The sequence below is a fragment of the Drosophila mauritiana genome, chromosome X (assembly GCF_004382145.1).
Source record: "Drosophila mauritiana strain mau12 chromosome X, ASM438214v1, whole genome shotgun sequence".
NCBI lineage: Eukaryota > Metazoa > Arthropoda > Insecta > Diptera > Drosophilidae > Drosophila > Drosophila mauritiana.
The window spans coordinates 14,955,933-14,981,839 of NC_046672.1; the positions used below are offsets into that span (position 1 = coordinate 14,955,933).

Here is a 25,907-nt window from a genome sequence, read left to right on the forward strand (position 1 = left end):
TTACCAATCAGTTACCAACACCACAGTACCCACTCGTTAAAGGGTATGATCCAGAGGCCAAAGGCCAGAAGCCGTACGCAATATCCATCGGAATTGCACTTAAATTTAAACTTCAACTTCGACACCGGCGGGCAATTGAAACGCTTTGGATTTGTGTGTTAATGGGGCTCGATCTGCGCCGATCCAGGGGCGGTTTGTGGTGATTTGGGGGGTATATTGGGGGACTCGGGGCTGCGTGCTCATTACGCTCGATAAATGCGGCCGGCCTCGGAGTGATTCGAACGTGTAACGGCTGGCGGAGAAGAAAGCGTTCCGCCAAAAAAGGGGCACAAATAAATATATAAAAAAAAAACAAAAAGCGCAAGACAAACAAACTGCCAAATGAATCTCTTTGAGGTCAGCAATTGAATGTGCTCGATGGGCAGGCACCCAAAGGGGAATTCAATTAAGTTTTCTATCACCTGTGTGGGTGGTGCTGTTGGTGGTGGTGCTACAGGTATGCGCATTGTTAATTTTTCAAAATGCAAATGCTCTTGCCAGGCAAATTGCTAAAGCAATCTCACCCACGGGCAACATAAGATACAGATACAGACATCTGCACTGCAAATAAAACACACTATTCATTCTTAACATAAAGCTTATAATTGTTATACATTCGATGAACACATAACTTCGAAATGGAATTATAAGCTTGCCATACAGTTAAGTTTTATTCGACTTTTAAAAAACCCATTAATAGTTTTACTTCTCCTTATAATATAATAATATTACTTTAGTAGGCAAATAAATATTTAATTATAAAGATGGTGAAATGATTAAAATGTCTTTCATTTCATACGAAAAGAATGATATATTTTCATTCCATATTTATTATATGCCTCGATTATTTTTCAGTGTCCAGAAGGAGTGTGTTATTCAGGCAAGGGGATTCGGGAATTGACATCTGTCCAAGTCCAAGTCGAACCGAAATCCGGAATCGAACGGTGCTTGGCATTAGACTTGTGTCTGGCGACGTCCAGTATTTAACCGCCCATCAAACGGAGACGCAGTCCAACTCGGACTTGGATGTGGATTCGAGTCCAAAGACCAAGACATTTGGGAGTGTCGCCCGCGGGGACTCGCCTCGAATTCCGCAGCGTAGACAAAAGAAGTGTGCATGCCAATCCACTCCAGAAGAAAGATCCAAGAGACAGCGGGCCAAAAACCGAAATGTTTACGTAATCCCACTGGCGAATTATTTATGGGAATTAGCATGCGTGTTGCATGATCAAATGGCTATATGTATGTACATAGTATGCAAAGCATTTTGGCACCGAGAATCCATGAGGAATGCAATGTGAGGGAATGCTTTTGAAACGATTCCCAGAAATGCAGGCAAATGTTCTGTTTCCCAATGTAAGCTCATTTGAATTTTTGATAAGGCAATAAAAATGAATTATTTCTTTAAATGTAACTACTCTCATAAATAACCAAATTACTTGACATTCCTTTTTGTCCTGGAAGCTATTCGTGAAATATTTTTTTTACATTGTTTATGGAGAATGAGTGACAAAAATAAGGTAAAAATAATAACGAAGTTGCGAAATTTATGCATTTAATACCAAACAATACTATAAATTAAACACGATACTGATAGGTTTTCATTAATAAATGTTATTTTAAAGCCCATGAATTCAAAGCTTCTACTGAAATAAAAGCTTGCGAGTAGCCTTCAGCATTCCAAAGCTTTCCAATGTAGACTGAAAGGTGTATTAGAATCATATAAAACTAATTATGGTACATTTTATTGTTTAAGCTGACACCTAATAAGATTCGTGTTATTTTTTCAACAAAATCGCATTCGTTTTGTAAAGAAAACATAAATTTGGTTATTACTTGACATCTCCGCTCTTAGCCGTGACACGAACCACCAGCTGGAGCCCAAAAGTCTCCAAACTCTCCGCACGTTTTTCGCTGCGTTAACCAATACTTTCGCCATCCGAAGTTCGCACTGCGTTCGGGGGAAATCGGCAGGATTTCATCCGAAGTGCCTTCGAGTGTCCTTTAAGGCAGATGATGCTTCGAAATTTGCGCAGTTTGCGTGCGGTTTTCGGAGCAATAGGATGCAGCAGCAATAGAAGCAATAAAATCAACGGCCGCCAAAGAATCAGCTTCATCAGCGGGTTAAATTCTAGAAAGGAGTTGTGAGTCTATTATCTAGCCTCCTGACCCCACACCAGGCCCTCCTAACTCACCCAACACCCACTCCTTATAGCAATCCTCACAAAAATCCTATGTGAATTCCCAGTAAAGCATCCTGCAATTTGGCGCGTTTCCTGCGCGTTTTTGCGTGTTTTTCCGCGTTTTAGCATTGTTGTTGCCGCTGTCATAACAGCATCGAATTCTCTGGCGGTTTCTCGTGGTGTATTCTCGTTTCTAGTTTTTTTTGCTCAATTTTTTGCAGTGTCCACAGTGATTGAACTATTTAACAACTTTATATAGAAAAGCTGAAATAAAATATAAACAGTTTCAAGTGACTTTATCATAAAAATTCAAAGAGAGTGTGGAAATTTGTGTGGTTTTTTGGGCTCTGCAAGGACCCTTGGATTACCTTGCGGGGCGAGTGGAATCGGGAGCTATACCTTTGCCGGCGGTGAGTCTGAAACCTATATCAACAAATACGCATGGTGTCAAATTAAGAACCCCCAAAGCCTTCTTATATTTTGTTTATTTAAATGGTGGAGTGCTGTAGTAGTTTCCATGTTTCAACAGAGGTACTAATCCTTGTCTTGCAATGCCTAAATTTAAATAATAAATACGTGAATGGGTTCACCATTAAAGTAAATTGGCGTTGGACTTAGTGACTTTATAGCATTCCAAATTTTTTATTTACGAATTAGGTTTCGCGTTTATCATAAAAAAATTAAATTGTTTGGGTGCATTTACTTTCTATGTATATATTTTGTATTTTACAAATACCAACCAAACTAAACAGCACTCATAAATGTTTACACACTTTTTGTTTATTCACTATTACCCACATAATTCTTTATTTGCTTTTAAAATGAAGTGCGTGCCACAAGTTTACAGAAGTTTATATTTTAAATTCTACATGAATTCATACCGTTAACGTGGCGGGCTTGCGTGTATTTTTGCGTATTTATTTAGGCTTCAGTTTTTGTGGCCCGAATGAAATGGGGAATTTGTTTATACGAGTGTATAATGTGAATTTGTGTATTTATAGATATTCCTTCCATATCATTCCGGCTGCCATTATCAACGCCTTTATTACGCTTCCGCTTTTGTGTGGCGCCTCCTTTGCGCCCATTTGTTTTTCCACAGCCGCAAACTTTTCCCTTTTTTGTGCCCTTTGATGTTCCACAATAGTTGCGAAATGAAGGGTCAAAGGTCGGCGGTGGTGGTGCGGCGATGATAAGCAACTTGTTACGATGACCATGATGATGAGCGAATTGAAAGCTTTTTCCTACCCCATCCGCCTGCGGTTTTTAGCCCATTTCTATGCTCCCATTTATATTAGTGTAGATTCAACCTTTTTTCGCAGCCTGGGATCAGGGCCAGGGCTGTGAAATCGAATCATTTTGTAGGCTTTATATTTAATTTGCATGGTCTGGTCTGGTCGCACCACCCCTTGATGGGTTAGGGTTCAAAGGGACACGATGGCCGTGTCTAGCAGTCCGTACCTTAAATTTGAAGTCTCTGTGGGTTAAACTTCCTGCTGCATATTCCTTGGCCAGTTAACTAAATTAAATTAAGGCGGCAGCAACAGTTATGCGGTGGTTTTTCTTAGATCCGGCACCGAGAAGTATGCCATGAGTTGTGGGTAATATATCTGGGGAGATGGCGAAATCAAAGGAGCTTGATTGATGATAAAGTACTCAGCTAGCTGCTCGCTAATGGGCTCAGTTTGAATTTTCTTGGAAGTAGAGGAATTGGGCTTATATATAGCAATATTATTAGTTGTTATAATATCAATTATATGGTATAAGAAAAACATCCAAGGTCGCTTGACTCTTAACCGCTGGATTTATATCCTAGTTTTCTCTCCTTTATTTGCCCGTCATTATTCCAGTCGTCCTTATTGTTTCAGACATTGCAACCTGGCAAACACTTTTCACATTTTTCTTTCCTGTTGCCGTATTGCTGTTGCTTCATTAGTTTCATTGGATTTGCCATTGAGCAATGCAATGCGATGCAATGCAGCGGCAACAACAATAAGTTAAATTGTTGCTTCTGCCGATTTCGTTATTTCAAATTTCATTTCCATTCAGGATGCCATTGGAGTGACGGCGAAATAAACCAGCAGGAAATCGAAGGAGCCTGCAACAAGGAGATAGTTGCTGCAACAACCGGGATCAAATAAGGGATTATAGCTGCAGCCCCTAGCCCGTTAAGTGCTTCAAAGCGAAGGAATAAAAGGAAAAAATAAAGGTCGGCTTCACCACCCACGGCCACATTTTTTCGGGCAGTGCATATATTTTTAAGCCAACAACCAAGACCGCAAGGACGCCGCCAACGGTGAGCAGCGGTTGAAGCGGCGCTGCAGCCGCAGAAAATGGCCGCATACACAAGTGCAGCGGCGATAACAATAGCAGCAGCGACTGCAGCAGCAGCAACATGAATGAAACCTGCAGCAACTGCAGCAGCAACATTCCACGACACCGCCGATGATGATGCAGATGATGATGATGATGATGACGATGCTGATGATGCAGACGACGATTACGATGATGACGACGTTGCCGAGTTGCAGTTTCAAGAGCCACAACACAATGCCAAGTGCCAACAACAAGCTGAGCGAAGGGGGAAATTAAGTGCCAAAGGCAACCGCAGCAACATAGCAACAGCAACAGCAGCAGCAGCAGCAGCAACAGCGAAAAGATTTTTCTCCAGCCAAACTGAATCTAAACTAAATTTGCATAACAAAACACGTGCAGCGAGCACAGAAGTAAAATCTCCATTTCCCAGAAGCGTAGTCAATAAGGAGGCAGCAACAGCAGCAACTGTAGCAATATAGCCAGCTGCAACATGCCCGGCAGCAACATGTCGCTCTCACTGGGCGTTCGTGGGCGTGGCGCCCTCTGGTTGGCGCTCCTGCTGGCCACCACTGCATTCTGCGGTGCTGCCTGGGCGGCGCCCACAGTGGGTGGTGCTGCGTCAGCGCCGGTGGTGGGGCAGAAACAGTCACACCACCATTACCACCACTTGGAAATCGGAGTGCAGGGCAATACGCCAACGCTGATGGAGGCAAGCACCACCAGAGATGGGAAACATGCCACAGTGGCCATCACTGAGGCACCACCAAAGCCCAGCACCACCGCCACAAGCACTACCACCACCACCACCACCGAGATGGCAAGAGCCACAGATAAACCAGTGGTGGCCGAAGAGGTGCCAAGCGCCGAGACAAAAGCATCTGCAATCAGAAGCACCACTGAAAGTAGCACCACTGGGAAAAACAGAAACACTGAGATCAGCAGCACCACTGAGAAACCAAATGCAATCAATGAAACACTAAGAAGTTCTGTCATAGAGAGAACCACAACAACAGTAGCAACAGCACCAGCAAGCAAGGAAACTAATACAGAAGATTTGAAAGTGGTGCGGCTATTAGACTTGGAGCACACTGTGGCACCACCGTTGGACAGTGGTCACGATGGCCGCAAGCTGACCAAGAAGAAGCAGCTGCTGGAGCAGCACTTTCCCACCACAACGGTGGCCACCACCACCATTGAAACGGAAATGGAAAGGATACCCACAACCAGCAGCAGCACCACCAACGCACCACCGCTCCCGTTCACATTCCCGCCGCTGCGACCCTCTAACCTTGCCTTTCTGGAAGCGATATTTTCCACGCCACCACCCGTGACCACTGACCTCGCAGGAATCAAATCAACTAGGACACCACCGACCCCATCCACGTTAGCGCCACCGCACCATGGCTACTTGGGACCGATATTTATGGGCGAGAGAACCATCGGTGTGGTGCATCCGCTGAAGAAACCACAGCCGGCGAGCCACCAGCACGTCGCTTCGATTGAGAGCCAGCTGCGAAATGGCCGTTTGGTGGAGATTCTGGCGCCCACGGCGCTGCTCGAGCAGATTCCCGAGCCCAGCACCACCCACGCACCACCACAGCTGGGAGCTGCATCGGTGCTGTCCACCACCGTTTTCCAAGTGCCCGAGGTGCAGACCAGCACCACCCGTCTGCCCACAAGCAATAGCAATGAAAATAATGTCGCTGGTGGTGCCGAGGTGGTTGCACCACCACGCACCGAGTCCAAGATCTCGGACATTCAGATCGAGGTGTACGATTCCACGGTGGACTCCATAGTGGCTTCGACGAATTTCCGCGACAACGAAGGCTTCTATGCACCACCGCAGACCCATGTGGAAATTGGCACCACCAAGCCGCCGCATGAGATGCAGTTGCCGCAGGAGCGGTTCACCCAGTATGTCATCGATCGCGCGGATGTGTCCACCCAGCCGGCATCGGGTGGTGTCGCTGGTTCAGGTGGGTCTGGTGGTGCAGCGATGGGCAAGCCAGAGCCGGCGGCCATCGAAATCCACATCAATGTGTCCGAGGCATTTGGCAGCGAAAGCGAGGATCTGGAGTTCTCCTATCGGCAGCCCTCGTTGTCGGCCGATAAGCCGGGCAAGTCCGGCGATGAGATTTTGGTAGTTGAGATCATCGACAGTGGTGCGGACAATAGCAGCTCGGAGTCGGGCGGCTCATCCTCCTCAGCGAGCGGGGAGCACATCAATCCGATCTTCACCTTCCGCAACTCGGATGCGGCGGCTGCACCACCACCCCCCGTTCGTCCGCCGCAGTCCGTTCAGGATGCTGACGAGCTATTCATGGCCGATCTGAAGGACGGCGGTGGTGGTGCAGTGCCACGCCCACCGCCTCCACCACCGCCACCACCACCGCGAAAGCCCAGCATCGATCGAGATTCGGACACGATCTTTTACATTTCGAACACCGAAGTCAAAGTTGGTGAATCGCTGCCGACAATGGTGCCAGTGGGTGAGCAGCAGCGCAAGTTCCAGCTGGAGAACCAGTTCTTCCCCGCCAGCTATGTGATGGATTCACAGCAGCAACAGTTGCAATCACAGCAGGCGCAGCAGGCAGATGAGGACATCATACTATCGCCACTGCACCACAATGCGGATGGATTGAAGATCTTCCGCAGCTCCTCGTCGAGCAGTGGCGATGGAGCACCACCGCTAGACGTGACCTATGTGGGTGAGTCGGTCATCGAGGTGGAGCAACAGCCGCAGGGTTGGAGCAGCACTTTGCCACCAGGACAACAGCAGCAGCAGGACATCGTTATCCAGCCGGCAGTGCTGCCGGACTTGGCCATTGGGGTGCCCGTCATCGGGGAACTTCCACCGCAGATCGAGCTCAAGGAGATCGACTACATGCCCGGCGAGCTGGGAATGGGTCAGAACGGAATTGGTATCTACGAGAACGACATCCAGAGCAACAGCATCGACAGCGAACCGGATGTGGTCGAGAGTTCCATCCAGTACGGTGGAGATCTAATTGACGATGGAGCCGGCGGTGGCTTTGATGGCGTTGAGGGTTCCTATCCCTTCGACAGCCCCGCGCACCGCCAGCAGCAGGTGGGCCTGAGCCACCAGCCCCATCGCCAGTCCGCCAACCATTTGCACCGCGAACAGCTCCCTGTTGCGGAAATGGTCAATGCCACGCTCCTCCAGCGATATGACAGTGGGTCTGGATCGGGATCCGGTTCAGGATCGGGATCGGGGTCTGCATCGGCAATGGCTCCTCTGCTCGCAAGTGGAAGTAGCCGTTCTGGAAATGCCACCGCTCTCTCGGAAGATCCTTTGGCTGACTACGACGGTGAGTTCAAGGATTTTGAGGTATATAATGTAAAATATATATAAAGATGTATTTTTATCTTTTCTTGAAGGATTCTTTAATCTTTTTGCTGTTTCCATGGGCCTCATCATTGTCATCCTACCCTCAGCTCTTTTGGTATCTATGTACTGCGCTATAAAGTAAGTAAAAATAATACATATGCTATTATCGATATGGCCGAAGTATAGGGTTTTATATATTCTGGTAGATAAGTATATAAGGTCCAAAAAAAATCCCCACAATAAATATAATTATATACTTGGGTAAACAACATGAAGCCGTTGGAGAGCCATAAATCGAAAAGTAGGAATCTTAAGTTATCGAACCCTCTTAAATTTAAGAAGAGTCCATCGCCCGCTTAGCCCCCACCACAACGTCCTGCCACACAAAATGAACTGTCATTCCTGGGGCCAACTGTACACAGACAGTATGTTCTTTTATGCGGGACTCCTTAGCCATTTGGCTGAGCTAATTGGTTACGCTTCGTGTGGCGCTTAATCAGCTTAGACGGCGATGTCCCACACAAATCAAAAATAATTGCAAGAAATTGCGAGGAAGCAGTGACAGCGAATGGGGAGCAAAAGGGATCAGAAGGATGCGGAATGGTGGATACGGAATACGGGTTGCGGGTTGCTTGGAGCAGGATGAGCTGCGACTAAAGCCACCTATAAATAGAAAGACAGCAGATGTGGGTGGGGCTGAGCCGTGAGTGGCAGCCAACCCCAATCCGATCCCAAGCGCAAAACCTTCATTTCAAGGATTCCCTGGGCGAGATGTGTTGCGTACTTTAGAGCGACGACCCACGCATGGCAAAAGAATGCACTCAATCTAAAGCAATTTGCCGGGGCAACCACCTGACCCCTTGGCATCCACCGCCTTCTCCCATCCGCCCACTACCCACCGCCTTCCCCCGCAGCGTTTCGCTGCAGGCAAGGCGTGGCAAATCGCATTTATCAGCTTCATTCGTGGCGTTTTATTTCTCATTCGCATTGCCAGCGACAGACAGCAGAAGTAGCAACAAAACATTGACAAATCTCTGACGGAGTGGTGCTGGTGGTGGGAGGTGCTTTCGGTGGGTGAATCGGTTGCCTGGTTGGTTGGCAAATTTGGGAGCAATGCCAGGGACGCACATCCTTTATCGCCCGCAGTTTGGCCCGTACATAAATCTTGGCCACGCCACGAATTGGGTTAAAAGCTGTTGGTGATGCTGCTGTTTCTCGAGATGCGGATTTATATGTAGAAATTCCTACATATACAGCTAAATATGGTATAATAGTAGTCCTTGTGTACATTTTTTATTAGTGCACAATTTATTTGCAATCGAACCAAATAAAACAAAGAACTACAATTTGCAATACAAAATATTCTCAAAATTATACTAAAGTTACTTATTCTGATTATTATACATATTATTACACTATGATATCAAAAGATTAACAACAAATATGAGAGTGAAATTTTAAGTTTCGTCGACCTTAAAGGTGCATAGTATTTCTGTCTGTGTACACACACACACACTCGCCGGGCACTAAATGCCAAACAAAATGAAACCGGGGAACGGGCATCTGGGAGTGTCAGGTTGATGGGGAGCCCGGAGAAAACTGAAGGCGCAACAAATCAACACGGCGGAATTGAGAATCGGCGAGGCCGGAAACGGAAGTCGCCGCACGCACACACACACACACACACACACGACACATCCTCATTCTCGGATGATGTAGATGCCAGAAGCTAACAAGGCAGCTGCTTCTGGGGAAGGTGATCCCAGATTTTGCCCGAATTTTCCCGCTTTTCGGCTGCCGCAGGAAAAACGCATAAAGCGGCAAATGGCAAACCACAAACGTTGCCAGTTTGTTGTTGCTCACCCTCGTTTCCAACCGCCAGCAAAAATATAAAGAAAATAAAAGGAAAAAAAGTGCCGTGAAAAGCCAGCGTCAAAATAAAAAGGAAACACACAATTTATTTGCCTTATTCCCAACTGGCGGGCCGGACTGACACTGTGGGTACATCGGGTGTCTGGAAGGAAATTGCACAATAAACTCTCGAGACGAAAAATTAGTTGTGCGTGCGGCTCGTTTCGGCGGCTTCGCAACTTGAAATTTGTTGAGTGCCAATAGCATTACGAAGGCTAGAAAGGACCTCACTTTGCAGGTGGGGGCACAACAATGGGATACTCTTGGGGCATCGCCAGGATATTCACTCACTCACGAAACTTTCCCAGCCGAGTGCTAATATCTATGGCGCTTTCGCTGGAATTTTTGGGCGTCAAGCATTCGCAGATTATTCCAGAGCTTAAAACTTCTTATATTACGCTTTTCTTAGACACGATTCAACCTTAACTACTTACTACTTTGCTGGCAAATATAGCCCAGGTAATTTGGAATTTTTAAATTTCCAATGTAATCAGATTTGTCGGCATGGTTAGCATTCCCCCGAAGCCCTTGTTTGCCCTGATTAAGTCAAAGTATCGCCTAGGTGATTGCAGGCAGCCGCAAAGTAGGCAACAAAATGTTAATTTCATTCGCGGCATCATTAGAAATGCATTGGATTTTGAAACTCTGGGCTCCAAAAAGCTGCGGCAAGCCGTCGACTGCTTAACAACTTTGCCGTTTTTGGCCCAAAAGACATTCCATCAGTAACCACCTCGCGTTTTCTCATCCCTTCCACTACTTTTTTCACAGGTATGTGCTCAGCAAGAACTCAGGAGCGGGCACGGGTGGCGCCCACGGCGATGACAGCGAACAGGGCCAGGACTCCAAGCACGAGGTGAGTTCATAGCGAATAGCTGAATAAGCCAAAGACCCTCCCACACTCCCACAAACACCACCTGTCGAACACCCACCCCCACCCAGAAATCCCCGCCTCATGCGCCGCATGGAAATTGAAATTCAAACGCAAGTGCCATCGCAGGGTGTCTTTAACCCGCAGTTTCCCCCCAACCCTTTTTGAATGCACTCGTCTGCTGAAGTTGCGCTCTCGGGCTCTCGAGAAAATTAAACAATGGCGGAAATTTCCGCGGGAAATTTTATTGCGTTCCCGCTGAAATTGAGAGCTGAAAGGCCAAAATTAAAGATGATACTGCGGTTGTCAGTAAGGGTAATACTTTTAACAATTTAGGAGAAAATAACACAGCCCAACAGGATGTTGTTAGCAAATGCCCATCGGAATTCCATTTTAAATTAGTAACGTAGAATACTGCTAGAAACATTTAATGGCATTTAAAAAACTAATCGTAAAGTATTCATTTAAAAAATGGTTAAAACTATTGTGAAGTAGCTGCAGTGGAAGGTTGGGGCTAACGTTTTAATGGAGCGCAAGTCGACTTGGTATAGGAATAAATTCCCCTGGCTGGTAATGAAATTTTCTTGGTTTTGTGATGGTGTGCGGGCACAGAGTGTGTGAAAGAGACGGAGTGCGCGCGAGAATTGCATTCCAGTTAAGTACAGTGCCTGCTCTCTCTCCTTCCCTTTCTCTATTCGCCTCTTGCAGTCCAAATCGTCGTCATTCTCATCATCTGGCTCGGCCACCGCTTCAACCATCCCGCAACCACGACCACGCCCAGTGCCACCGCACCACCCACCGCCCACTACGAAGCCCCCGAGCGGCGTCAGTCAAGGCCATTTACTGACGCCTGGCCTGGAGTGCCTCGAGTTTCGATTCGAAGGAGGCGGCGTGAGCAAGGTGGGCGAGGTGGTCCAGGTGGGTCTGGAGGCGTTTGGTGATGGTAATGGTAATGCCTCCTCTATTGGCGGCTCAAGTGGTGGCATTGGCGGTGGCGGCTTTGCTCCCTGTGGCTCCGTCACCAAGATGACGCTCAAAGATAATCATCTGATTGTTGTCACCGAGGAGCGGCACGTAAGTTCGTTAGTCATCCGATCGGCCCGTCGTCCTCTTTAACGCCGCCGCCAGCTCTGGCCTGGATTCTGGATGTGTCCTCCTCTGTCTCGTTTCTGTTTCTCTGTCTCTGCTCGAACTCTCCTCCTCCACTCGGAACAGGATGTGCCTGTGCCTGTGCCTGCGCCTGGTTGTTGTCGTAGTTAGTTTGCTGTACTGTTCTTGGTGCCTGCCTATCCAATCCAATCTCTGACTTGGCCTGCACACCACCGACATCCTACAATTTTGATTCGATTGCATCCAACAAATCCTTTTTGTTATGTGTGTTTGAAAAGTCTTCTCCTAAGATAAATATACTTTCTAGCTGCAAAGTAAACTTGCTTGAAAAGGCACAGATCTATTTAGTTTATGATTGATTCGATTTGGGTAGCAACTACTATTATTTCGTATGCTATTAATATTTATATAATTTTATTTATCCTTTGCAAAGCAGCATTGTTTCGTACATTTTAAGCTTCGTTAGTTTCTTGAGTTACCTTGAGGTGGGCACTTTGCTGTCTCTGTTTCTGAACCTTTTGTGTTTAAAGTGAGTACTTTATTTACCGCACTCTCGCCCTCTGACACTTTGGGGAAGCACTTTCCCACTTGTTCATTTGCCCTGGCCTTGAATGTCCTTGGGTGGTCCTGGTTGTCCTGGCGCATCAATGGGCTCCTGCGGGCCATGAGACAACGAACAGGGGCCAGATTCGAGTCCGAACAACGGCCCGGTGTCGTCTATTTGTCAACTTAAGAGCGCCTGTGCTAGTGTGTGTATGTTAGCGGTGTATCCTTGGGGCGTATATGTGCCACAAGCATATGCAAATGCAATTTTCGACACTTTCCGCATGGCAGCCAACCGATTTGTCCGCTCTGTCGCTTCACCCGTGCTCCGTTTTCCCTCTTTTCTCCTCGTCCTTCGGACCACTTTCTCCACTTTTCCTCACCTCTACTCCTATATCAATCTCGTATCCTTGATGTTGTAGCCGTTGTGTTGTGTGCGTGCGTGGTTGTTTTGTGTGAAAATCCTGCACCTTCTAGCTAATATTCTGGGTTTTTGGGTTACCTGCCCATCGTTTTCAATGAAAATTTATCTCCCTCTTCGCAGGACATTTCACGAAACGCCCGAGAGACAAAAATGCATACAGACAAGGATGGTGTCTTCGTGGTGGAGGTGGCCCGAGGCATCGACTCCAAGCAGCTGACCGGCGATCATTCCGGCGTGACCTTGGACGCCACCGAACTGCCCTTCGACAACAAACTGGCGCCCAACGGTGGTCATTTGCTTGAAAAGACTCTGCCCAGCCACGAACAGGTGCAGATTCATGCACCGCCCCAGGACTTCGCCACTGGCCATCCTGCCCCTCTGCATCTCATCGAGGAGGCCGAGGAGCACGTCGCCGAGGATCTGAGTCAGCAGGCAGTCGAAACTCCCTCTAACTTGGCACGCACTGGACTCTCGCAATCGGATCTCAGCTCGACTTCGTCCAGTGACTCCAACAAGCGTTACTCGTACGGCAACCAGGAGCTATATGTTATCGAGCAGCCGGGCTATGCCACCAGTTCACCCACAGCAAAGCCCATTTTGATAAGTCCAAATCAAAATCCAGGCCAGGATCTGGAACAGAAGTCACAGCTATCCACCAGTACTGAACAAACCGAAATTGATTCAAGCCAAGGAAATAAAAAGTTAGATGAAGAAGTTGCTAGGCAAGCAGAGGCGGTGAAAGAGGTTATTTCGGAAAAGGAGGTAGCCAATCCTCCCCAGAAAGAGGTAGATACTCCACCTGAATATGAGGTGAAGGCCACTCCGATAGAGGCGGTAGATGTAAAACAAGAAGAGCCAGTTGTTCCGGAAAAGTTGACAGCGGTTCAACCTATAGAGGAGGAAGTGGTTTCACGCAATGAGGAAGAGGTTCCACCAAAAGAAGAATTGCCTCCGCCAACAGTTGAAGTGTCTCCACCAAAGGAAGATCAAGTTCCGATTGAGAATGAGGTGCAGGAGCAGGAGGAGAAACCAGACAACCAAGTTGAAGTCCAAACCGAGTCAAGCCCAGATCCCACTGATACGAACGCAAAGTTACCAGATGAATCCCTGAAACTAGAGGAGACAGTGGAAATCCAAAACGAACCGGAGGCCGAGAGCAACTATGACAGTCTGATGAGCCTGCCGGCGCCACCATCCACGGAGGAGATCAAGGAGCTGGGCGACTACGCGCTCATGGAGTCCAACCAGTTGGACAGCCTGCCACCACCACCACCGCCACTCCAAGATGTCCCCAGCACTCCGCCTGCGAGCGGGAGGCCTGCTGCCATCAATGTCAGCAATGAGAATGGGACTGGCAAGGTGTCGGTGGTGATCACCGGCGGCGGACTAGTTGGTGGTGGGGCCGAGGAGCCCTCCACCCTGACACCACCCGCCTCGCCGCCCGCCACTCCACCACCATCGCAGACTTCGACGCAGTACGCTAGCAATGGACTCACCAATGGCATCCATGCCCTGGCCGTGGTCGATGTGAACGGCAGTTAAGAAAGGCCAGGTGAGATGGGCAAATAAGTATATATGTTTTTTTTTTCATCGGATCTCGAAGAGATCAGCCCGGGTGGCGATATTAACTATTCCACGAGGAGAAGGCTAGCTTGTAAGGATTACTAGGAGTACTGAAACCCCAAATAGGGAAAACATGAAATGTGGCAAAAACGTTCTCAACCAAAAACTTAAATTTAAATATACACTAAATAGAGAGAAACTTTTTCCACTTACTGTTTGTTGATTTTCGAATATAACGAATAATAACAATTAAATGCGATTAATATAAATATAAATATAAATCATAATTAATTGTTTGTCTATTTGCGGCTGGCGGCCTCTCCCCCCACCTACCATCCACCCACAACCACCCATTCGACCCACTTCCCTCTCCATTTCGGGGGGTCGGTGCGGCTAACGAGTATTTCAATGTCTATAAATCTACAATATAGCTAACAAAAAATACAAAAATAACAAGAAAAAAAATAGTATACAAATGGAGAAGCAAATACAAATACAAATACGATAAAATCTGCATACGAACTACATATGAGTATATGATAAAAGAAATGCGATACATAGGCAAACAGAACAGAGCTAGGTGCGCCAAAAAGAGAGTAACTACCGATATGTAACGATGCATAATTAATTAGGCTAATTATTTACACACACAACAATGCCAAAAATGGTGAATGGTAAACGGTGAATGTCAAACCAGCAGCACCCGCATAAATGGCATAATTGTAGTAAATTTATTTGGGTTCGATTGGATGGCCAATAAGATCAAAGTGTGTCCTGTGTCCGGATTCCCATTGAGGTGTAGGTACATATAAAGAGTTTTAATTAGCAGAAATCCGAAAGGAAGTCCGAGTTGGTTTCAAAAACATCAATTGTTGTCTAGAGGGATTATATTGAAAACGGATTTTCGATGAAAACAAAGTCATTTTAGCTGAATATTCAGGGTCAACATTGGAAAGTCCTACAAAATTCCAACTTTTGCATATATTTGAATACAGTATTCGGTGGAGCAAGTGGCTAGTTACATATTCCGGACATAGGCACACCCAAATATCGTTGATATTTCGATATTCAGATTTCGCAAATAACACAATTCACATGACAAAATCAAATGTGCCGAACTTTTGTAGCAAGCCAACATAATTTACAAAGAGAAACGAACAATTTATACAATGCCAATACGGTGATTACAGCATAATATATGTAACCTTTTAAACGATAATCTAGTCATAGTCCTAGTCTATATAACATATGTGTATGTATATTTTTTTCGTGTGTGTGTATGCAGAAATTAGGCGAATCGAGGACTTCAACTCTAAGCAAATGAGAACTAAATGGCTAACGATAGAAATAAGACGAGAGATAGTAAACTAGATAAACGCAGATCGTGAACATTTCCGATATTATTGCTCCACATTAATGGTATACACACATATATACAGCATATAGAAGAAAACTTAACTCTTTGAAATAAATTCTTAGATGTTAAGCCGAACGGAATAATAAAGTAAAACCCAAAATCCGTGCACTGCAAGTGGCGTGTTTTAGTGTAAGTAGTAGGAATTATCTATGCCCCGGATATATAGTGATGGGGTCGTTTATAGGTGGAACATAATCCCTGGCTAACGATTTAACCACTTTTGTTGTTTATGTTTGTTCCAATTGTTTTATTGACAATTAAGCCCGATGGTCGAGCGAGCGGGGATGCCAATGAGAAAATATTATGAATATTACAAAATGAATAGCCCAAAAACGAAACACTAATCGTAAATGAAATATAAAAGTTAGGAAAAGCGTGCAGACATTTTTTTTGGCGGGTCGAACGAAAACAAAAGAAATAAGTAAATGTGATTGTTATTTAACCTTAAGTTATTATTAAAATCGATCTTAAACTGATATGTGTGTATGTGCGTGTGAATTAAAGCAAGTAGCAAGCCAAATGGAACGAAGCGAAACAGAACGAAACGAAACGAATGGCAATGGAACGCTCAAAAGCAAGCGATAAACGATAAGCTATTACCGATTAACGATAGCTGGCAACTAGGCGAGTTTCAGGCCCTGCTAAAAGAAAAACAAGAAGAAAAACGGGGACTCACCCGAAATAAATTCAAATGAAATTCAACATTAAGAACAATGGCGAACCGAAACCAAACGAGAAATACACACAGAAAGCAAAGTCAAGCGAATGCATTTTCATTGGGCGGGGGCCATTGGCATTTTGGAATTTTTAATTTTCCATTTCCCGTGTGTTTCAGACCAGACTCAATCGATTTGCGGGCTGCCATAAAATCGAACGGAGCAGAGCCACTCAGGCGATTTGGTTCGGTTAAAGACCCATAAAGCCCCGTCAGTCGAGGGCGTAAGGATGCCAAACTACGAGTATTTGACTGCAATGTGGGCAGAGGACGAGCTGCGAATGGGAGCGCACGGAGCAATGGAGCGGAAGTGAGGTGGGGCCGGAAACAGGGCGTCCAGAAGGGGTTCTTCAAAGGGGCGTGGCAGCCCGAATTGCAGCCAGCACTTGGGCTGGACGTTTTGAATTTCAGCTGAGGCAAACAGCTACAATCACCTATGGATCCTTGTACCTACATATATACAACCGGCATGAGCATGGAATGCTACCCTGGAGATCCCTGGGGAGATTTAGGATGGGTATAACAGACTATTGATAAGGATAAGAAGTTAACTTGTGCGTGAAATGTTGTTTTGAAGATATTTAACTACAATTCGCATGGGCTTTAATCGCTTCAGATGAGTAACCGTCATAAAAAGCCATTCAGAACATAAAACTATTATTTAAAGTTAAATTATAAAATATTATAGCTATCCTACAAACCAGCCAGACTAAACATGAACTATATACTATTATTTCATCAACGTATCCGATTAATATTTAAGTGTACTTAGAGAAGGGTATCCAGGGTATCTTGCAGTCGTTATCAAAGGTCCCATCTTTTCCATCGGCTTCGTTTCCACTTAATTGCGGGGCAGCTCATGTTGTCTGCTCGTTCCGTTCGGGCTTTAACTTTTTTACTAATTTTAAATGGCGCTTCCGTCGAGCGAAGGGGAATCTGAAGGATGTGGACGTGGATGTGGAGAAGGAGGAGCAAATGGCGGTGGAGTGCTGCGGATGGAGGGCAGCTGCCAGTGGTGCTGGGTGCTCTTGTTGTCAAGTGCTGTCCTCCTGTGTGTGCTCGAAAGTTGAGTCGACTTGAAATTTTAATGAAATGCGCTGCTGCTGCTGCTCTCGAGGCTTCATCTCCATCTACATCTGCGTCTATGTCTATGGGCATGTCTATGGCCCCGGGGTTTCTAGCTTCTGGCTCCTGGCTGGTGGCCACCAACTCCCAGCATCCGTCTGCATTTCAAATTATTTTTAATTGTCATTTCTGCGGCAACGCCGGCGATGGCGTCTCATTTTCGGGCCTGTCAAAGGCATAAGGAGTTGGTCGGTTGGTTTTTGCCTTTGCGGCCATTGGCGCATTTGCGGCAATCAAAATATTTATGCCATGGACAGTTGATTAACCGCAAACGGGCCAATGGGGGCTGCTGGTGCCGTCCTCGTTCATAATTAAAATCAAATTAACCCACACACACACAAAAGAGGTACTAGCAGCTAGCTACGTCGCCACGTATTCAGTTCGTTCGTTTTGGCCCTAAAAGAGGTAAGGGTTTAGTTAGATTTTGGGGGTGCTATCGCCATAATTTCACATTTCGGTTGGCATTATGCAATTTGCTTTGGTTTCCCCGTTCACTTTCCCATTCCCATTCCCATTCCCTCAGCCGCACCCGTTCCCATTTCCGTTCCTGTTCCTTTGCCACACCGTTCCCCACGCCCGGATCAAACCTGCAATCAGTGCCATCGACTGGATACAATTTATTCTGGCCGCAGGGCGGCCCAAAATGAAATTGACATTTGTACCGGCTGGGCTCAAACTAGAGTCATTTATCCCTCGTAACACCCGCCGTCATTACCCCGCCGGAATGACTGGAAAAGGGGGGAAAAACGGAGAGGAAAAGTCAGGAGGGTCGATGCAATTTAAGCCAGGACACAGATCATTAATCAAACAAGTGCACAATGGACAAATAGGTTGCAGGGCAAGAGGAGCTCCAGTGCGATTGAAATATTTCTAAATCGAATGTTGGTTACCTATACGCAAGGGAGTGGAATAAGGGGAATGGGCGGAGTATGGAATATAAATAAACAGAAGCGGCCACCAAGCGAATTTGAATATTGTAATTCAATAAATTAAAAATACATATTTAATACAATTGCAGTGAACTAAATGTGCAACAATGAAAGCAAGAAAATCAAATAAAATATTTAAAATATTTCGGATTTAAATTTAAAGATTATATTTGCATGCAAAAGCTAGGACAACATTCCACAATGGTTTTATCCCTCTATGCATGCTATTTTTGCTTCTCCAGAATAAAGCAATTGACTAATTAAGCAGATTGCATGCAGCCCCATTTGTCGTTTTTTTTTTTCTGCCTACAGATCAACTACTGACACAAGGCAGAAATAAATGCATTTGGCTTAAACTGATGAAATTAGTGCGACAGATTGATTTTTGGCACGTTGCGCTGATTGATGGACTGTGTGATTGATGGATGGATGTCCATCCATGGCTGCAACAATTTTTCCTGGATTTATGGGTCAGTGTCCAGCGAGTATAATTGAATTTAATTTGTTACAAGCGAAAAACGGGACAACAACCATATATATATCCATCGGCTGCTCCATTTGTGTAAAGTTAAAAGACTTGCCTAATGAATTTGCAGGATTTATGCACCTCCACGTCGAGATACATCTCGATTTTATACGCTTCGATTTGTTAAGCTATTGAATCAATTTGTTTTTATCAAAAGCACCGTCGACTTCTGCGATCTAGGGAATACTGCGAAAATACCCAAAAATAAATCAAAATAGGTCGCCGATGCGTGGCCAGCAATTTAATTGATTCAAACAATTCAAACGATTTGCACATTAAAAAGTCTGCTCTCGGCCGTTTCGGCCATGGCCGGCAAATCAAATTGAAATGCCAATTGAATGGCCGAGAACTGGACTGCTGACCAGGTCCGTGTCCCATGTTCGAAAACTGCTGGCATGAATTTAATTTTGATTTTTATTTTGATTTTTATTTGGTTTTTAAAACGACGAACGATTTAATTGAATTGCTCACGGTCCGGTCACCGAAAATCCCATCCTGGATAATATGCAAAGTGGGCGAGGCGGGGCGGTGCTAATTTCATCGCCGGCCACGTTTCCCCCCGGCCAAAATGGCCAAAAATCAAATTGAGGAGAACCGGAAACGGAAGCATTGAAGAGGTGGGGGCAGGAGAACAGGACGACCGGAAGGGGACAAGGGTCGTCGAAACTGGTAGTCATTGCCAGTGCCATTGCCTTTTTCATGTAGCCGCAAATTGAACACGCCGGATGCGGGCTATTCGAATATGTATATATAGAAAGAGATATAATGCAGCGTATATGTTCCTTTGGGGGCCATAACCGGGCTTTAAGTGCCGTCCTTAAAGCCATCGGACGATGCCAAGTGTCCACTTCCGTCAAATGGAAATTTCCATCTCAATTTCCACTTTTACCCCCGTCGTGTTGATTTGGCTAATTAAAATGGCTCGCTCGAGTGGAAACTTGAGAACACATCCTCTGTCGTCCAGTGAACATATGCAAATACACATAATTTTGACAATTGTCTGATTGTTCTGTCCAATGAGGCGTAAGAGTACTGTAAATTGAAGAATTCAACGAGATATGAAAACATTGTGGCAATATAACTGAAGAAAACTGCTCTAACTAACAATAGAACATAAAACGAGGGAAAGCTTAGCTTATAACCGTAGAATAAATACAACAATTTAACGAATTGGTTGGTTGATAATTTCGAAGAAACTACTTAAAGCTGTTTAAGTGCTATTTAATCAGTGAAGCATAGATTCACTTGAAAAATGTATAGCTAAATAATGAAGAAATGCATTAGAAAATTCACAAAAGTATGTTAAGAGCATTAATAAATGAGTGAAATTAAATAGAGATATAACAATTGCAAGCTGAGTAGTGGAAACAACTGGAAATGTATTTGACTAAATCATTTACATATAAACTTTTGATTAAAGCTCACTTCGGCGATTAATCAAACACCTTCAAATCGAAAGACCAGCTGATCCTGCAGTGCATCCCACATATTACTTAACCAACTTGAGGGACAGGAACGAGGAACAGCAGCTGCCCTTCTTCGAACCGAACAAAAACTGGGAGGAAGGGGAATGAAATAAAGGCGAGTGCGTATGTCCTTTGTCATTTATCATTTGCCATGTCCCGGCGACTGTGAATCCTTTTTGCACTCCTCATCCACATCCACTTCCACATCCACATCCGCGTCCACGTCCTCGTCCTTGTTTGTGGATGCGGGTCAACGGAACGGGCGCAGTGTCACTGCACTGGCCACGCCCTCAGCTGCACATTGAAGCCAAAGCATACATGTGTCTGCTCGGAGTCCAGCACAACCTCACCCCCACCCCCAAATATCCCTAGTACCCCTATGCTGCCCATATATACGCCATATATACCCCCTACCAATCCGCTCAAACAACAAGCTATATTACCCTGTTCACACAGCCCCTTCCCTTGTTGTATAATCGAAACCTTCTGTCATTTTCTTGTCGCTGTTTGTTTGCCCCTCTTGTTGTTCCTTTTGTCGCCTCTCCTCCTCCTCCTCTTTTTGCTATTCTTTTTTTTTTTAGTTTGGTGTGTGTGTTTTTTGTGTTGTTACTGCGTTTTTATAACTGCTTGATGGCTACAGGGTAAACGTTACGTATACGACTAGTTGTCGCTTGGATTTAAGCTGCAGCTGTGAAGCAGATGTAACTCATCAAAATCCAATCAGGTACAATATCTAATCAATGCACCATAACGCATTGCCGCGGGATAAGCGTTGCGTATACGACTAGTTGGCTGCTTATTGCATTCGTGGTAAAAATGTGGGGAATATAGATAGCAAAATAAAAATGAACTTGCTTAACATAATTTCAATTAGGCTCATAATCAAACTAATTGAAGATATAATAGCAGTTTGTTGTATATATGGTAAATAAGAAGCGATTTCTTCAGTTTTCCTCATGGGGTATCAATAATACGGTCATCATTTGCTATCCACGTACCCTTGTTTTGTATTCATTTGCAGTTTATTTTTAATGCCAACGCTGGGCATTATTGCATCGTGACCAGCGTGGCGTATACGCAATGTGCGGAGAGCAGAGCACTTTTGCCCATTCCCATTCACCTGACTGCTAGACAGTGTTGTTGTTGCTGTTGTTCTGCATTTCTGCTGTGTTTTTGTCAGTATTGTTGCTTTAATGCACCAAAAAATGTCACAACAAGCCCAAAAATGAGAAAAAACGAGAAAGCCAAGAGCTGGAGCACGAGGAACTGACCTCATTTATGCAACTACGTACATACATAGCCATACATATATATCCATGTTTGTTGCCCTGCCATGGCTGTCCCTTTATTAGTGGGCGCGGTCGGATGGGGACGGTGGTTTTTTGCCAGGCATTTAATTGCAAATTTTACGCTTGTTCTAAATTTGCTGCCGGATAGCAGGCAGCCAGCTACAGACAGCCAGCGAAACCCACTGCCGCCGCTAGAATTTCATAATTGCGAAATGCACTAAACACCCTTTTTTAACCAACCCCCCATTTCGCTTCGATGTCAGTGTCGTGTTCATTAGCCAGAAATTCTCCAGCTCCCCCTCCTCTTTTTGGTCCCTTTTCCACACACAGACTGCACAAAGCGGTTTACTCGTCGTCGTCTTCTGTCTTCCGGTTTGCTGCTCCTTTTCCGGGGAAAATTCATGATTTTCACTCACAATAAAAGCGACAAAAAACGCAAACAAAAGGAATGAGAGCCACAGTCAGTCATCGTCGGTTGAATCGTGCTGAGGGTTCAGTGGCCATTATGGGTAAATAGCAAATTGTTGAGTGTTGGTGCATAATACCCCTGGGAAGGATGTGGAACCCAAGGGATCGGATTTGAATTGCGATTGGGCTTGGTAAATGGAATTCCGATTTTAGTTAGCCTACTAGCAAACAATTCATCATTCTTTTCGGGACATTGCCAAAACACTTCGACCCCAGTTGAAAAACATCGGCGAGAGCTATTAAAAAATTTAGAATAGGTTTTGTAATTCGAACTTTCTAACTTAAAAGTCTTAAATACTTATAATCTTTAATTGATACCCATCATCGCATTAGGAGATAAGTTCTTTGGCTAGCAAGAAATACAATGCAAGCTTAATTAAAATTCAGTTGTAAGTAATCAAATTGATAATCGATTCGATTAACTTGGTAAACATATAAAATAAGCCGTCGAGAGAGATCTTATGTCGGCCTTAAATCAACACAATCAGAGGCCTCAATCGCAATAACAAATAACAATGAACTCGATGGCACACACATATGCGCATATAGCACTTGCATTTCGCAAACCGAAACTGATGTGGACGTAACCTTGCATCCGCTTCCGTTTCTGGAGAACCAAACAAATGAACCAGTCGGTACTTGTCCTTCGGTTCGTCGAGATCCTCCAGCAGTCAATTACAACGCTTGTAGGCTTGACTTTAATTGCAACTCCTTCTTAATAAGCAAATACTCTACGTTTTCAGTTCAAAGGCTGCTAAACTCTTGTGCGCAAAACACACGCATGTACTGTATAGATGGCAATGTCCCAAATATAATCCAACTGTATGTGTATATTTTGATATATTTTTCAGCTACCTGGATTGAAAGCAAACATACACACGAATGCGGAATTTGGGCAAAAAAAGAAATGGAGAAGAGAATGAGGGGGCAAAATGCCAAAATGAAAATATTCGTTTTACGGGAATGTGTATCTAATAGATATGCAGTGACAGCACCTGTATTTATGTGTCTGCATCTGTATCTGTATCTGTATCTGCATCAGTATCTGTACGAGTATCTGTATCCGTATCTATGTATATGCCATTTTGCATATGTGACCGTATCTGGATGGCAATCTGCATTCGCCCCTGCATCTGTATCTGTGCATGAGTTTGCATAGAAATTAAATAAATATTTGCGTGCAACTAAATTGGAATTGGAATGCTGGCCCTCTCTCTGATTCTGATTCGCATTCTGATTCTGCTCCTGATTCTAATTCTGATTCCGGCTCGCCCTGAACGATTGCAAATCGAATTTGCATTGATGCAAATTCCAAGCCAGCCCATCAACCATGCCCACCGTCCCCCATAATAATAATAATAATTCTTTTTATTATTATATTATCGACAGCAGCGGCAACTATATCACTCCTAATTGCAATTTGCGCAAATGTCGGTCGGCGGCGGAAGTTTTTATGTCACATACAGGAAATATGAGTGAAACTAGAAAAAAAATTCATATTGAATTATGATAAATTAGTTGTTTCTATAATCTATTAGATTAATATATGTTTTTTACGAAATTAAATTTGCTTTTAATTAAACTTGCACCAGTTTACAAGAGCAATTGTCAAGTGGTTGAGGTCATAACATCCAAAATAAAAATGTTACAGAAATAGCGTGTTTATTCTATCAAATTCCCAAATCAGCTATACAAGTTATTTGACAACCAAAATATTGAAAGCAAACAATTTAGAATGCTTGTGTGCATTTAATGAAAACTCTAAAACCCGTTTGATTTAATGAAATGTTTTTAAATGTCTACAAAACTAGAATTAAAAAAAAAAAATACGGCCTAATATTTACAATATTTAATTTAAGCCGAACTGCAATATGACATTTATGTCTAGGATTTGTTAAATTATTCACGTATTAAATATAACATTACCTTTAATACGCCAATGTAGATAAGGGATTCCCTTCATTCACTTTTTAATGACACCTTTACAATTTGTTTTCCTGCAGTTAAATTGCGAAAAAATATATATATATAAATCCTCGGGGATTACGAGTTAATCATCATGACCAGTGCACTAAGCACTCTCCACCGATTTTCATTTTTCATTTCGCATTTTCCATCGATTGTCCAGGGCGCATTTATCGTGTCAAGTGGTTTGTCGCATATTGTTTGTTTAGTGGCGCACCTGAAGTCGGCTGAATGACGTTGTCAAAGGATTCAGTATGGAATTATGTGCAATTATTGGCAGTTGTCCGCTTTTAAACTCGTAAATGGCCCGGAAGAGGGGGCTTTGCGTTTACCAATGTGTAATCACACATGTGATGTTGATGATTTATTGATGAGTTTTTAGCGGAGCGCGTTGCTCTTTGACCGACTGAATCGAAAAAGCCGTGAAAAACTCACAATGGGTTTAAATAGTCGCCTTATTCTCTGTGTGTATGCAATTTGAATACTTTACCATAAATTTGTTATGTCTTTACATTTATGTCACCTATAGAATAGGTTAACTTTATATCCTATACATTGTTTATAGCTGTATCTATAAATACTTAACTAACTTAATACTTACTTTCACATTTTAATTGTTACATTGGACAACAAGTGTATTGCCTCTTTATTGAAGCTATTTACCATACTAAGTAATATATTAAATAATAATTGATGGAGACATAGACAAAATACGAGCTTGTCAATAGAACCTTTTAATAGCCCCATCGATGTCCGTGACTAGTGTATTTCTGGGGCACACAAACGATAGAAAGCCAAGTCCTACAGATGGTCAAAAGGAAAATGAAAACATTAAGCACTGTATTTAGCGAGAGAAGAATGTGGCCAGTCGGGGGTAAATGAGAAAAATTGAGGAAAATAGGGAAAATGTGTAAAAGGGAAACTCATGCACGGCTGCCTATGAAACGTCGTCCATTCCGCTCAGTGCGTGTATCATCTGGCCCCTCTTTTCCTCCCACCACAGTCTTTCACTAAGAATTTCCCAGCTTCCACCCCTTTCCACCGCCCCCTTTTCTCCTCCTCTTCCATTTGCATGCTTCGAGAGCCAAAAATTGCTCTCCAATGCGTGACAAAGCAGAGTGCAAAGCCAAAAGGAGAATGGAAAACTAGCAAAGCCTCGATAAAGGAAAAGTCCTCTTGAACCGAAAGGGAAGGCGGGGTGGAAAATTCTGGGTGGCATTTTTAGGGGTGAATGGCTGGCATACTGCCTAACGATCTATTCACGTTGAGAGGCGTCTCGAGACTCCTGGCGACGACAACGAGAACTATTGAAGCGTATTAATTCTTTTTAATGCCAAAATAATAACGACGCCATTATGCCGAGTAACGGAGCCCCCACCACCACCACCACCACCTCCTGGAAAAGCCAACCAATATCACCCCCCGGCGCACCACCTCTTTCGTTTTCGGTTTTCGGTGGCGCCGGCGGTTTGGCCAACGAGACGGCGACCAAAAGTCTGCATCGAAATGTTTTCCAATTGACCAAACAGCGCAAAAATAAAAGCCAGCAACAGCAGCACACCATGTTCAAAACAACAAAATCATGAGAATAGACTTAGTGATATAGGTACAATTAAATACCCTTAAGTTAATGCAGCGATAAGGGCTTTTTAGTGAACTTTTCGGCCTAGATATCGAATATTTTGACTGGCAAACTCAAAGCAG

At 44.4% G+C, this 25,907-nt stretch overlaps 1 protein-coding gene across 1 annotated transcript; it reads left to right on the forward strand.

Moving 5' to 3' along the window:
• The first annotated feature begins 2,122 nt into the window (after positions 1-2,122).
• On the forward strand, positions 2,123-16,470 carry LOC117148198. The gene is made up of 6 exons (XM_033315479.1): positions 2,123-2,183; positions 2,444-2,632; positions 4,269-7,864; positions 7,935-8,022; positions 10,564-10,648; positions 12,861-16,470. The coding sequence occupies exons 3-6, from the start codon at positions 5,026-5,028 to the stop codon at positions 14,280-14,282; spliced, it is 4,434 nt and encodes a 1,477-aa protein (XP_033171370.1). The 5' UTR covers positions 2,123-2,183; positions 2,444-2,632; positions 4,269-5,025; the 3' UTR covers positions 14,283-16,470.
• Positions 16,471-25,907: the final 9,437 nt, after the last annotated feature.

Coding starts and splice junctions, on each gene's coding strand:
- LOC117148198 (XM_033315479.1), top strand. CDS start 5,026: ATGCCCGGCAGCAACATGTCGCTCTCACTGGGCGTTCGTGGGCGTGGC. Junction 8,023..10,563: donor TCTATGTACTGCGCTATAAA/GTAAGTAAAAAT, acceptor CTTTTTTCACAG/GTATGTGCTCAGCAAGAACT. Junction 10,649..12,860: donor GCCAGGACTCCAAGCACGAG/GTGAGTTCATAG, acceptor CCCTCTTCGCAG/GACATTTCACGAAACGCCCG.